Raw genomic sequence first — 12,903 nt, 5'->3', positions numbered from 1 at the left:
TTGTTTGCAAATTTTTGTCATTCAAATCATTGCCTATGAGATAAGGAAAAAAACAGGGGAAAAAGAGGTTCTTCAGCATAATATTTTTCTGGGTGTTAGACTGTGGGAAACTTATCTCTGATCTATTTATAAACACGTATGCAATTTACCTTGACTTTTGGCATAGTATTTTTATAGTGCTTTGATTTTTGAGATTTATTTAAAATTTTTTTCTTCTTTAACTTTGAATGGATGGACTCTTCTACCAGCAGATACAATTAGTTGGTATCGAAGAAACTTGGAGTCAATGATTCTCTTCTAAGAAGGCCAACAAGCTTTACAATTCACTAACAGATGGTCTTCAAAATATCCTGAAGGGCATTGTTATATCCATAATACTTTGTGTAGTCTTTCAGCAGCTGCCTTAGAATATAGCTTGCTACTGTGGTTATTATAAAAAAATAGCACAGGACAAAAAGACAGTTATCTCAGTGCATATGATCCCTGTGAGCTTTCAAGTCTAGCTAATCATTTGATATCAAGTCAAATAAGAATGCATTCCTTTTCTTTCTGGGGAATAAGTAGGCTGGAATCCATTCAGGTTTATCATGCGTGATGTCTTCTATTAATTGGAGTATTAAATGTCGGCGCTTGGGTTTTCTGATTTCAAATATAGGCTATGAACCTGCCTTTTAAACTTATCTTCGGGTTAAGGCTCTGAGTAGATTTGGTAGTCAGAGAGAAGAGAGGGGTGCGCACGTGTGATTCTGCTTGTGTTCAGGTGGCTCGGGGTGTGGTGGGCAGAGCTGTGAGTTGGGGAGATGGAAGTCCTTCCGTAGACAGTCCCCATCCTGTCATCGATCACTGGCCAGCTGAAATCATCTCTTGGGTCAGATTTGCCTTCTGTAAGATGAGGTATTTTGTTCATCTTAAGTGGTGATTATGAGAAGAAATACGAAAATGATTTTAAAGAGTGAGAAATGCTTTATATGTACAGCATATGGGTAATTAATCTTAGCTATTTATTTTACATATATAATTTCACTAAGGTGACTTTTTCGTTTGACCTAGAACGGACATGCACTCTAATAAAAGAGTTGTACGTATTAGTAAATACCAGAGGCTCCCTTGAAGACACATTTTGGTCGCTTGAATACTTCGGTCCAATTTTAGAGTGCAGTTTTTAGAAAAGCTGGGATGGAATATATGATCAACTTAATTTGAACCTTTTCATTGTCATGGCAAAATGTTTTCCAAACAAAATGATGAAAGCAATGTTTTATTTTGTGTGGCACTTAATCACCGGCCCAACGTTCAGCCCCATTAGCTAAGAAGCGTAATTTTTCTGCAGGAGCTAATTATTAGGTGACCAGGGGGAGTATTTCCTTATTTCTTCAGTCCCCACAGATGTGGAAGCAAACAAAGCCTCTAAGCACCACTTGGCTTGCCTTCTTTCTCCTTCCAGGCCCCGGCAACCATGCTGATCCTTGCCTAAACCCAGGCAGCCCTTTGAAGCAGAAGCTCCTGACCTTGAGTTTGTAACTGGAGAGCTTGGGGCAGGCAGACTGTGCCGCTTAAGTACAGCCCCCTGGCAGCTTGTTGCCGATGCATTCTGGTTATTTTTACCCAGTGGGTGTCAGACTGGTAAAGGTTGCAAGTCTGGTGTTCTATTCTGAGTGTAGCTGATCTTCCTGCCCTATGATTTATTTTTGATCTTTCTACCTTGTGGTTTATTTTTACAGCGTCTGGATGGTTCCATCAAGGGAGAAATCCGAAAACAAGCGCTGGACCACTTCAATGCAGATGGGTCTGAGGTACACCACGCATGACTTTTTTACTGGGGCAGTTTGGGCTCTGTATCAAGGGCAAAGCCTTCGAGCTTAATGTATTCTGTTTCAGAAATAATTCACAGGGCAGTTCTCCTGTGTTGAGAAGGGAATGCAAAAGCGCGAATGTAAAAGATGTCTCTTAAGTTTCTTGTCCCTCCGAAAAAGCACATGCATGTTTGTTTATCTCCTTTGGTGTGGATTCATGACAGAGTCGTTCTGGTAGCAACTGCGTGTTTTCTGGTGACTCCTAGATGCCAAGTTTCTAAGCCATGGAGAGCAGCAAGGGAGGGGGAGGGCTGGCCAGTAGGATTGATTTTGACATGTATGTTACATCCAAAGGTTCTGACCTGTAATTTTGGGGTGACGTTGAGTCTTGAAATGTATGTTGGCCATGTTGCAAATTTGTTGGACCCCGCTATGATGTGGCTTAATGTTCTTACTTTGGCTAACGGCAGCATTTCTAAGTGTCCAGCTTGAATGTGGCATGATAGAGTACTTCATTTTTAAGACACACAGTGGACAGCTACTCTGGGCAAGTTAGGAGCCAGGGTACGTTTGTGCATATCCAACTATTAAGGTCCATAGGACTTGGGAGAAGTGGGGAGAAGGGGTTTGCAGTAGGGAATGCTGTAGCAGTGTGTAGAGGGAAGGGAAGCAGCTGAGAGATCCAGACATCAGCGTAGAAGAGTTCTGGAGAGACCGTTAGAACTTCTGAGGTCTGGGCCACTGTTTCATACAGAAAGAAAGGATTGGACTTTCTGCTTTCTGAAGAGCTTTACACCCTCTTAATGTCTGTCTGAATGGTGTGCCTTCTGCCTCCAGAATTGCACACGGTGCTGCTTACATTCTAGTGTTCTGGCTGCTTCTTGAGCCAAAAATTTTTGTTCTCCTTGAGGAACTTTGGGTTCTAAGCAGAAACAAGGCTCTGAATAGTTAAGAAGAGGAAGTGAATTACTACAAACGTTGATAATCATCTAATTCCCATTCCTCCTTTCTCTCCTCCCTGTTTCCTCAACTGTAAAATCTTGATAATTCTAATACCTACTCATCACACTGCTGTGAGGGTTAAATGAGGGAATCAGCATACAGCTCTGAGCATATTGCCTGCCACCTAGTAAGCTCTCGATAATGTTAGCTATTTTTCTTACTTACTGTTCGTTGAAATTGGTTTTGGGTTCTCTACTCTTGGTTTAAAAAAATAGTATTAAGTCAAATGTTTCAGATTGCCCTTTCTCAGAAAACAGCTGAAGTTGCTTTTTAACAGTTCTCAATTGATCCCCCTGCCTTGTGGCTATGTATACAATATAAGCTCTCTACCATTTTCTGCAAATCTGAGTCTTTTAAAATTAGTTTTAAAAATTAAATGCTTTGCCTGCATGGGCCATTGTAAGCTGCACCCTCCTCAAAAAAAAAAACAAAAAAATAAAAGTTTGAAAAATTAGATACTTTCTTATTGAAGGAAAATATTACATGCACATTTCAGAAAATTTAGGAGATGGTGAATAATACCAAAAAAAATTTTTTTTTGTACAGAACACCCATCCCAGACACAACTTGCTACTCACTCATATCATTTGGATGTTTTTCAATTCATACTGGATGAAACTGTTTATTTCTTATAATGTTTACCTTATTGGGACCATGCTGTACATGGTTCTGTTGTCACCTTTCATTCAAAATTACACTTTGAGCCTTTTATCATGTCATTAAATATTTTTTAAAAATTTAATTTCTAATATTTTATTATGCCCGTACCATTGTTTATTTAACCATTTTGTAGGTAAGAGGATATGAGCATCTGTTAAAAGATTTTTTGATACATTTTGCTAAATTACATTCCCTAATTTACATTCATACTGTTTCAAGTATGAATATTTCCTTTTTACCTCACCCTGAGCAGCACTGAGTTTCATAATTTTTAACCTTTGTCAACATGATAATAGACACAAGTAAACATCTTATGATAATTTGTATTATCTTTGATAAGAGTGATATTGTAAATGGCTAAAATGACCATTCAGACCCCAGGTTAACGTAACTCAGGGCTACCAGTTTTTGAGTGTCACTTCTGTGCCATAAAGGGGTCAGCCCTTGACATACATGATCAAACCCCCTGAAAATAGGAATCTGGCTTCTTTCCTCCTGTGGCTCGGCTATAGCTTCTTGCCTGCCTCCTGCGCATATTTTTCTGAGCACTCAGGTGCAGGCAGGTGTATTGTGCCTGCCTGTCTCTGTGGTCGTTGCTGTGGAAACTGGAATGTGTCAGTGCCTGGGTCTTTCCTACATGTGGCTCCTCAGCTCTCCCTGCTCTGGTTGTCTCTGTGCCTGTTCTGCGCTGACCGAGGCCCCTTTGCTTGCCTCTCAGCAGTTCCCTCATGGGGTTGTGAGTGCACTGTTTGTTTTTCCTCACTAGCCTATCCAAAGGATGGACAGTTACATAAAATACAGTTACCTTGTTTATCCTGACTTCCTTACATGGCCTAACCCACCTTCCCCAGAAAATCAGTATCTAGGCAGCTTGTTGGGACGATCCCTCTGATAAATACGTTTGTCTGGTTTTTGTTAATGCTTGTTAGTAGTCGTTTTAGCCAGGCGAGGACACTAATTCTCTTGCTTTTGTTGCCTTATCAGAGCCTACTTGACTGCTTAGTTCGTTGCACTGACTCTTCCCTCTTAATCAAATGAAAATTCCCTCTGCCATCAAGCCCCTGACATTCTTTTAGCCTCCATAAAGTTTGTCCATCATATCTCACTTTTCTTCACACCTGCAGGGGTTTCCAGGTGTAAGGGCTTATTGGACTGTGAGACTGTTTCTGAGAAGGCCACTGCATAAAGTAGTATATTGCATTGTGTACAGGACTTCTGTTTCCTGCTCTCGACAAGGGCTGGTGGCCTGGGAATCAATTTGGCTTCAGCGGACACAGTTGTCATCTTTGACTCTGACTGGAACCCCCAGAACGACTTGCAGGCACAAGCCCGAGCCCACAGAATCGGCCAGAAGAAGCAGGTCAGTGGGGACAGGCCTCTGGATATGGCTCGGGGGATGGGGTGGGGGTGGGGAGAGAGGGGTCATTCAGGCCTTTCAGGAGGTTTGCACAGTGCTCTCCTTCCTGTTTTGCTTTCATTTCCCCAAGATGTCTGTGTAACTAGTACAGAGACGCTGTCTTTGGGGCTAAGAGGAGCCTATTACGGAGCTCGTCTCTTTCACTGTTTGAAAAGTACATCATGTGCAGATACAGGATGAATAATAGACTCAGGACTGGAATTTCCCCTCTTATTTTAATATGGAAAAGTTAAGTATTCGAACATTGTTCAAGACGGTCTGTTTTTATTATACACGACCAACCAGTCTTAGCTCTGAGGTATGTTGGAAAAGTACACACTTGTTTCCTTCGTCTATGAACCTCCACGTCTGCTCAAGTATTGGGTGACTCACTAGTGTCTTACTCGGCCACAGATTCAGTTTTGGTGAAATAGATGATTCTTTAGCAAGAATTTTATTGGTGGAATGAGGCTACAATAACAATTCTGTCATTCAAAATTTTATTTAAGAATGTGATCTGCTGCAGATAGTGAAAATATTGCATGTACTTAAGCTGTCTGCTTGGGTGGACAGCGCGTAGTCACTTAATGGTAGTAGAGGAACAGATCTTTTTTTATGTCCCTTGGTTTTAGACATCAGGCATAAGCGTAACATTTCCTTTTCCTACAGGTAAATATTTATCGCTTGGTTACAAAGGGGACCGTGGAGGAAGAGATCATAGAAAGGGCCAAAAAGAAGATGGTATTGGACCATCTGGTGATTCAGCGTATGGATACCACTGGCCGGACGGTCCTTGAAAACAACTCTGGAAGGTCCAAGTAAGTGCCAGAAGGGTGGGGGAGGTAGCAGAGTCCAACTGACTTTACATTAAATTCGGTAGAATTCATTCTAATTGGATTTTGTACAACAGACATTAGTCATTTAGTTACCTGGAAAAGGCCAAGCCAACACTGCAAGCAAGATGGCATATGCCTTTTATTTTGTTTTCCCTATTTTTTTTTTCTTTCATGCCCTTCTCTTACCTTTTGCTTTTGGCTCTACATGTGACATATAACACAGCAGCAGCAGCAGTGGCAGCTCTGTGCTCTGCATTAAGCTTTCATCCTGGCAGAGTGTTGCCTTGAACTTTTCAGCGGTGAGAAAATTGAATTGGCAGCTAGCTGTTTTCTTACAATCGGTAAAAATGCTTGTGTGGAGATTATTATTTTTTCCATTGAAGCAGAAGGCTGTATAGAAGGAGAGTAGTTAGATTTCAATTGGCTTTATTTGGAAGCACAGTTAATTTTATTACAGAGTTTACATTTTGACCAAATTGCTGAGTGTCTTCTGTGGCAGTCCTGTAGCTTGTGTTACAGGTGAAATCCAAGGAGTCTTCCTAAATAGCATCTTTCCAGATAATTTTCTGTTAAAGAGGCACTTAAGTGGGAGGAGCTTGGTTCTTTTAACTGTGGACCCGAGGTGAGGAGGTTGAAAGTTCTTGGAGAATGGTAACTGTCTGAGCTAAAGAACTCTAGAGAACTATCTTCTTTCCTGTTGCTGATTACATTTCTTGCTTAACCATGTAATAGATGAGCCAACAGGAAAATAATTGATTTCCTAGTCTTCTGCGAGGTGAGGTTTACCACCACAAACTCAGTCTGTAGATTTTAAAAATGAAATAATTTGAGTGATTATATTTTCTTGTAGCAAAATTTGTATTTTCACCAGTAATTTGATCCCTTTACGAAGGATCGATATGTAGTTAGAGATGCAGCAGAACCACATAGAGGTTACTTGACATTCCTAACACATTACGACTACATTTTGCTTTTACAGTTCAAATCCTTTTAATAAAGAAGAGCTGACAGCTATTTTGAAATTTGGGGCAGAGGATCTCTTCAAAGAACTTGAAGGGGAGGAGTCAGAGCCTCAGGTAATTAACAATGAAGAAAACAATTTTTCTTGACGAGTATCTGTGAAAGTCTAAATTTTTCCGGAAGCAGATTCTGAGTCTGTGTTAGAGGCTTTTATAAAGAAACAGGAATTACTTGAACATAGGTTTTGTTTTTGTTTGTTTTTTTCTCAAGAGATCAAAGCTTTTACTACATTGAGTAGGAAAGAATGAGAAAAGCATTTGAGGATTCTGTCCTTGGTCTTTTTTATTCCAGTTTTATTTCTTGTAATTTCTAAATTTTCTCCCTATCATTTGTATAAACAATAGTTTGAAACGTTAGATACATGTAAAAGATACAAAGCTAAGACTGTAAGAGAAAATAAAAAATGGAATGTCAGAAAAAACAGTCGGTTTATTTACACCAAAAATTTTCAGGAAGTGCTGTGGCCACTGTTGCCTTTTTACCACGTCTGTGGTGATGTTCTTCTTTCAGGAAATGGATATTGATGAAATTTTGCGCTTGGCGGAAACCAGAGAGAACGAAGTGTCAACAAGTGCGACAGACGAGCTTCTGTCACAATTTAAGGTATGGAAAACCTTGGAGGAGAAAGTCCTTTGGAGGTTGATTACTGGGTGGTCAGTGGTATGTGATACGACAGAAAATTAAATGAGATTAGGAATAAATGCGGAAGCTAGGCACCAGATGAGTAGGAGGTGACAGCATTGAGTATAGACATTAAAAAGCTAGTGATGAGTAGAGTGAAGATAATGTATGTGATAAAAGGGTCAAGCAAAGCAAGGGTGTTTTTTAAAGATGTGACCATGTTTCTAGGTTGAACTTCTGAGAATTTGATAATAGGGAGATATTGAAGTTTCTAAGGAACGAAGGAAAATATGGTGGCACATTTCCCCAGAGGAGACTGGAAAGGGTGTCATCAAATCACAGATGGAGAACTTGGCCTTTGGAAGAAAAAGGAAAGAAAGTACACTTTAGGGAGTAGGAGGGGAGAGAAGATGTGGGAGTTGCAGTCGGTGACCTTAATTACCTCCCAAAGGAAGGGAAGTGTTTGCTGAGAAGTGGGAAGGATTGGGGAGGGCTCGGGGTGGGGCTGGGAGTTGTAGGGAGTAACTTGATAGGGGGTAGAGCTGAATTTAGAAGACAGGCTTCACGCTGGAGCCAGTCAGCAGGTCGTATGACCTACCCAGCAATCCTTGAGGTCAGAAATTGGATCCGTTGGTGATCCCAACGTGGGAGATGGGCTCGGTAGGCACAGGAGAGTCCAAGTGGCAAAAGTATCCCAGGATCAAGTGAGGACGTGGTTGAAAGGATTGACCACGGGTTGGCTCCATGCAGGTTAGAGAAGCAGGGGAGACCCGGAGGTTACAGTGATGGTGAAATGTGAGAGACCCATTAGGAGTGAGGGAGATGTGGGCGAAGTGTTTGGAAGGAAACACTAGCCTGTGATGAGGACCAGGGTTGGCCACAGGTAGACGATGTCTCGGTGGAAAACCAAGGAAGGAGCTGAGTGACCCAGAGAGCTCTTGGGTCAGTTAATGTGTCTGAAGATGAAGGTGAGCATTAGTGTTTCAACTGGATTCCACTTCTGTGACTGCTGCTCTCCTCTTAACCAGAAGTGCTCTTCGTGGCCATGTCTTGGTCAGAATATTAGATGAGAGTTTAGGTGTAAAAGTTTCTGCATGCTACAGACTGGTGGATCAGAAGTCACAGTATTGGTGACTCCGGCCTTTGTAAAGCCCTCGTGGCCATTTATGTTTCAGCACCTGGTCAAGTGATTTGAATAAAGTAGGATCTGCTTACCATAGGGGCTCTTTTCCTGGAGCTCTTCACTGAATTGACTTCATTTTTTCCAATAATCCTTTTTTTTTTTTTTTAATGACCCTATTTTAAGATGTTGAAAACACGGCAAACATTTTTTGAGATAATGTAAGATTTGCATTTTTTAAATAATAACCAACACTTATATAACTCTTAGTACGCTTCAAACACTGTTTATAATGCTTTATATACATTAACTCTTAAAGTCATTACCACAGTAGATGTTATCTTCATTTACAGATGAGGAAACTGAGGCACAGAGAGGCAGAGTAGGTGTCCTAGGGTCACACATACATGGAATCGTGATTACCTCCTACGCAGGTGGTCTGGCCTGCAGTCTGGCCCTTAACCACTATGCCATCCTTGGAAAAGTTACATTTCTAACTGCGTGAACTACTGACGTGTATGCAATATTGATATTTATATCAATATCATTATCATCTGTCTTTCTTCTTAAGATTGAGACCTGCAAGTAATTACTAACAGTATTAATTTAAGAGATTGGTCAAATGATTCATTTCATAATACAGAAATGTTACATTTTCGGTCTCAGGAATTACATCTCTTGTTTTGTCGTGGAATTTTTAAAACTCTGATTATGAGGGTCACAATATCCATGGAAGTTAGAGTTAATTTTGGCCAAAAGACATAAAGTTCTGACTTCACTGTCAGCTCCAAGTGATTTTGAGGAATGGAACCTCCAAAAGCCCTTCTGTTCTTCATGATACTCGTCAAGTCTAGGTGGGTAGGAAGAGAAAGAATGTGGAGCCGGGCCTGGGGCCTGCCCAGCGCTGCTCAGAGGCTGGCCGGAGCCGGCCCGTGTTTCTGTGCAGCCACAGTCTGAGTCTGAAATGCATCCACACAGATGGTTTTCTTTCTGGGACACACACTGTTTCAGTACCGATAGATATCGGGTACTAAATGTTTGATATACAGTAAATGGAAGATTTGCCCTGGTTTGTTTGCTGTTTTTTGCATTTTATGTTCTCATTTTCATTCCTAAGACTGCAGTGCATTTTGAGCAATGAAATTCTTACATACCTTTCGCTTCTATACTTCTGATGAAAAGAAATAAAGAAACGTTGGGTAGATGATAGCTAGTGCTTTGCGTTAGGCATTGTTTCACATGAGCTCTATTTAGTAGCCATTTATATTTTATAGAACTACAAGTTCATAATGATTAGTATTAGGTATTCAGCATTTTGTAATCTAAGTAAATCTAAAATTTCTAATTAGTATCATTTATTAGAAAATGTGTGATTTAGTAACAAGTCTTTCATTAAAACTGAAAAGAATTTATATCTTTCTTTATATCTGTTTCCCTACTTTCAGTACGATTTCTGATGAACTTGAGGGTTTGGCAAGTTGATTTAGGGGGATACAGGAGAGATTTGTAGGAAATTGATTCTTTGATGATGTGACATCATAGGAGTCCTCGTATAATTCATAGCACCCTACTTAGGTGAAAAACCCTGTGTGGGCTCCTGTGTCACTAGACCGTGTTTGGGAAATAGGGAAATGTCAGTTGCCTATTTGTTTTCAGGTTGCCAACTTCGCAACAATGGAAGATGAAGAGGAGCTGGAAGAGCGTCCTCATAAGGACTGGGATGAGATCATTCCGGAGGAGCAAAGGAAGAGAGTAGAGGAGGAAGAGCGGCAGAAGGAGCTGGAAGAAATTTACATGTTGCCTCGAATTCGGAGTTCCACGAAAAAGGTGACCGAGTGAGACGAGACAACGCGTGTCCTTCGGACTTACGCCTTGAAGGCCGCAGAAGTGCTGGTTGTGCAAGGAAGAGGCCCTGACCTGGAGGGTTTGTGGGGAGCCTAGCAGGGGAACATGGGAAAATGCTCGAGGGCTCAGGAGGCATTTCATGCGTTGGCTCTTTGGGAGATGGCCAAACAGGACTTGAGTTGGACAGAAGGTTGCGTTTAGTCATTGACATTAGAACCAGCAGTCCTAACGATTTGTTCCTAATCGGGAAACCTCTTCTGGCCTCGAAGTGTTTGTTCATAGCACTCGGTGTACATACTTGGAAGCGATTATAGAAGTGTACGTCACAGCTTGCAAAGCGCCAGCACAGGCGCTGTCAAATTTGATTTTTGCAACGACATTGACGTAGGTAGTTACTACCCAGTTTGTTGACGATAACAGACTTGGGTTTGTACAAGATCGTGGAAAATCATTGGTAGCTAATAGGAGCTATTATTTACTGAGTACTCACTATGTGCCAGGCATGCGTTAGTGGACTTACACTTACTGACTCGTGTAATCCTTAGGAAAACCCTAATTATAGGTGCTATTCTTCTCATTTTACAAATGGAAAACACAGGCAAATCACTTGCCTAAGGAAGTCAACGTGAACCTACAATCCAAATACTTTTATTCCTATTTACTTACTACATTGCGATATGTCTTTGGAAGTGTGACTGTCCCAAGCAGACGTCCTTTCATTGCGTGACCGCTGCTTCCTCCTCCACAAATTGACTTGTCTGATGTGTCAGGAAGTTCTGAGTACCAAAGAATTAGGGTGCACTGGTCTTTGTCCTCAGACTTCTTGCGCCCGGCACTTGCTACAATGTGACTTTGCCTTTTCAGGCTCAGACAAATGACAGTGACTCTGACGCCGAGTCGAAGAGGCAGGCCCAGAGATCCTCTGCTTCTGAGAGCGAGACGGATGACTCTGACGATGAGAAGAAGCCCAAGCGTCGAGGGCGCCCCCGGAGCGTGCGGAAGGACCTCGTAGAGGGATTCACGGACGCGGAGATCCGCAGGTGGGTGCAGGCTCCGCTCTCCCTCGGGCTCGCTCAGAAGGGCACGCCATTGGCCTTGGGCTGATTGGACCCCTGACACTTCGACAGGGAGGACAGAGGCCAGTACCCACCAGAAAGGCACGAGATACCGAGTCATACGTCATCCCAGAGATGCTTCTCTGCCTCCGTATTAGTTTGAAGTAAATTGCAAATGGCATATTATTTTAGGCATAGAATAGTTCAGTCTATAACTGGGAGAAATGCAGCATTGAAGAATAATCCTCAGGTTCCCTTTCACACATAACACTGCTCCCTGATCCTTTTACCCACGCTGTTCTTTTCATATCGTTTCTTAGCTCTTGTCACATTCAGCCCCATTTTCTTCAGTCATCATGCCCTCTCGTTCCATTTTCCCCCCATAGTATCTCTCCTTACACTCTGACCTGATCAGATTATTTTAGTGATTTGGCCATGGCTTGTCACAGTGAGGCCCTGGATGTATTGTGACATCTTGCTTTTTATTGACAGTGCTAGTGGTTAGCTGTAGGGAGCGGCGCCCGTGACACGCGGCTTGGCATACAGCGTGGTTTGCCCAGAGACTTGTAGAAGGGTAGGTTGGATTTTGGTTGGAGATAAAGTTGGGCAGGAATCAGCAGAGTTTCAAAAACAGTTTTCCCTTAGAAACTTTAAATCACATATTTCTTGTACTTTGCCTCGTTCCCCAAAAATATTTGAGGCAGTCTTAAAAATCATATAGTTGTGTTACTGACTAGAAAATAATGAAAAGTATCGCAGTATGGAATTGAAACTAACAGTAGTGCACTGAATAGACCAGTTAACTATCTTCGGGTTTTATCACAAGACTTGTGATTGAATCATCTATTTAAAAACTTGTACCTTCTAAAAAAGATAATGTTAGAGTTAAGTCACTGTTCTCAATTACGCCCCTAAGTGGTTTCATGATCAGTCACTGAGAATAAAGTTGATCTTTAGTTTGAATAGATGTTCAGCACTCATTATTTTGAATTGGCCATTTTCAAAGGCTTTTAACATTCATTCATTTAGTGTCTATTGTAAGGATTGGGCCTAATCTATTTTTGACAGTTCACATGAGCCATATCTTTTCACAGGATATATTTACAATAATATAGCGAACGTCTATTTTTCATTTTTTTTATTTTTTTACGTCTATTTTTTTAATGTGTTTTTTCGATCATCTTCCTAGGTTCATCAAAGCATATAAGAAGTTTGGCCTCCCTCTTGAACGGTAAGTTGGTAATCATTTCTTGTCTGCCTTTCTCACTGTTAGGCTGCAATTTCTTCCTTTGGTACTATTTCCGCTTACGGTCTGGCACCTTTTGGTGGCCTGATGTTTATTAGACATTAATGTATTCACACACTCCATGTGACTTAGACATCCACAAAACATATACTAGAAGTAACTGTACTTTGCCTCTAAGAGAACACTGCCATGAATGAAAGCAGGCTGGAAAAGAAGGAAGTGGGTCCCAGGGAAGCAGACAAGTTTAAAACGGTCTTCTGGCACTTCCCTGCTACCACTAGCAGAGAGCTCACATAGTTAACAAGGGAA

General features: G+C 41.4%; 1 protein-coding gene across 10 annotated transcripts in view; it reads left to right on the top strand.

Annotated features, from left to right (window-relative positions):
• The window catches only part of CHD2 (chromodomain helicase DNA binding protein 2), a 95,071-nt gene that overhangs the window by 52,279 nt on the left and 29,889 nt on the right, over positions 1-12,903 (top strand). For all 10 annotated transcript variants that reach the window (XM_074317487.2, XM_074317485.2, XM_074317486.2 and 7 more), the window contains 8 exons: positions 1,722-1,793; positions 4,666-4,815; positions 5,521-5,669; positions 6,667-6,763; positions 7,218-7,310; positions 10,105-10,275; positions 11,158-11,333; positions 12,538-12,579. In XM_074317487.2, the coding sequence (XP_074173588.1) occupies positions 1,722-1,793; positions 4,666-4,815; positions 5,521-5,669; positions 6,667-6,763; positions 7,218-7,310; positions 10,105-10,275; positions 11,158-11,333; positions 12,538-12,579 (950 nt within the window). The remainder of the gene's footprint in view (positions 1-1,721; positions 1,794-4,665; positions 4,816-5,520; positions 5,670-6,666; positions 6,764-7,217; positions 7,311-10,104; positions 10,276-11,157; positions 11,334-12,537; positions 12,580-12,903) is intronic.

This window comes from Rhinolophus sinicus, chromosome 13, assembly GCF_057876585.1.
Source record: "Rhinolophus sinicus isolate RSI-liver-muscle chromosome 13, RSI-T2T, whole genome shotgun sequence".
Lineage (NCBI taxonomy): Eukaryota > Metazoa > Chordata > Mammalia > Chiroptera > Rhinolophidae > Rhinolophus > Rhinolophus sinicus.
The sequence above is the reverse complement of the archived record's forward strand: the minus strand, read 5'-3'. Positions and strand labels throughout refer to the sequence as shown.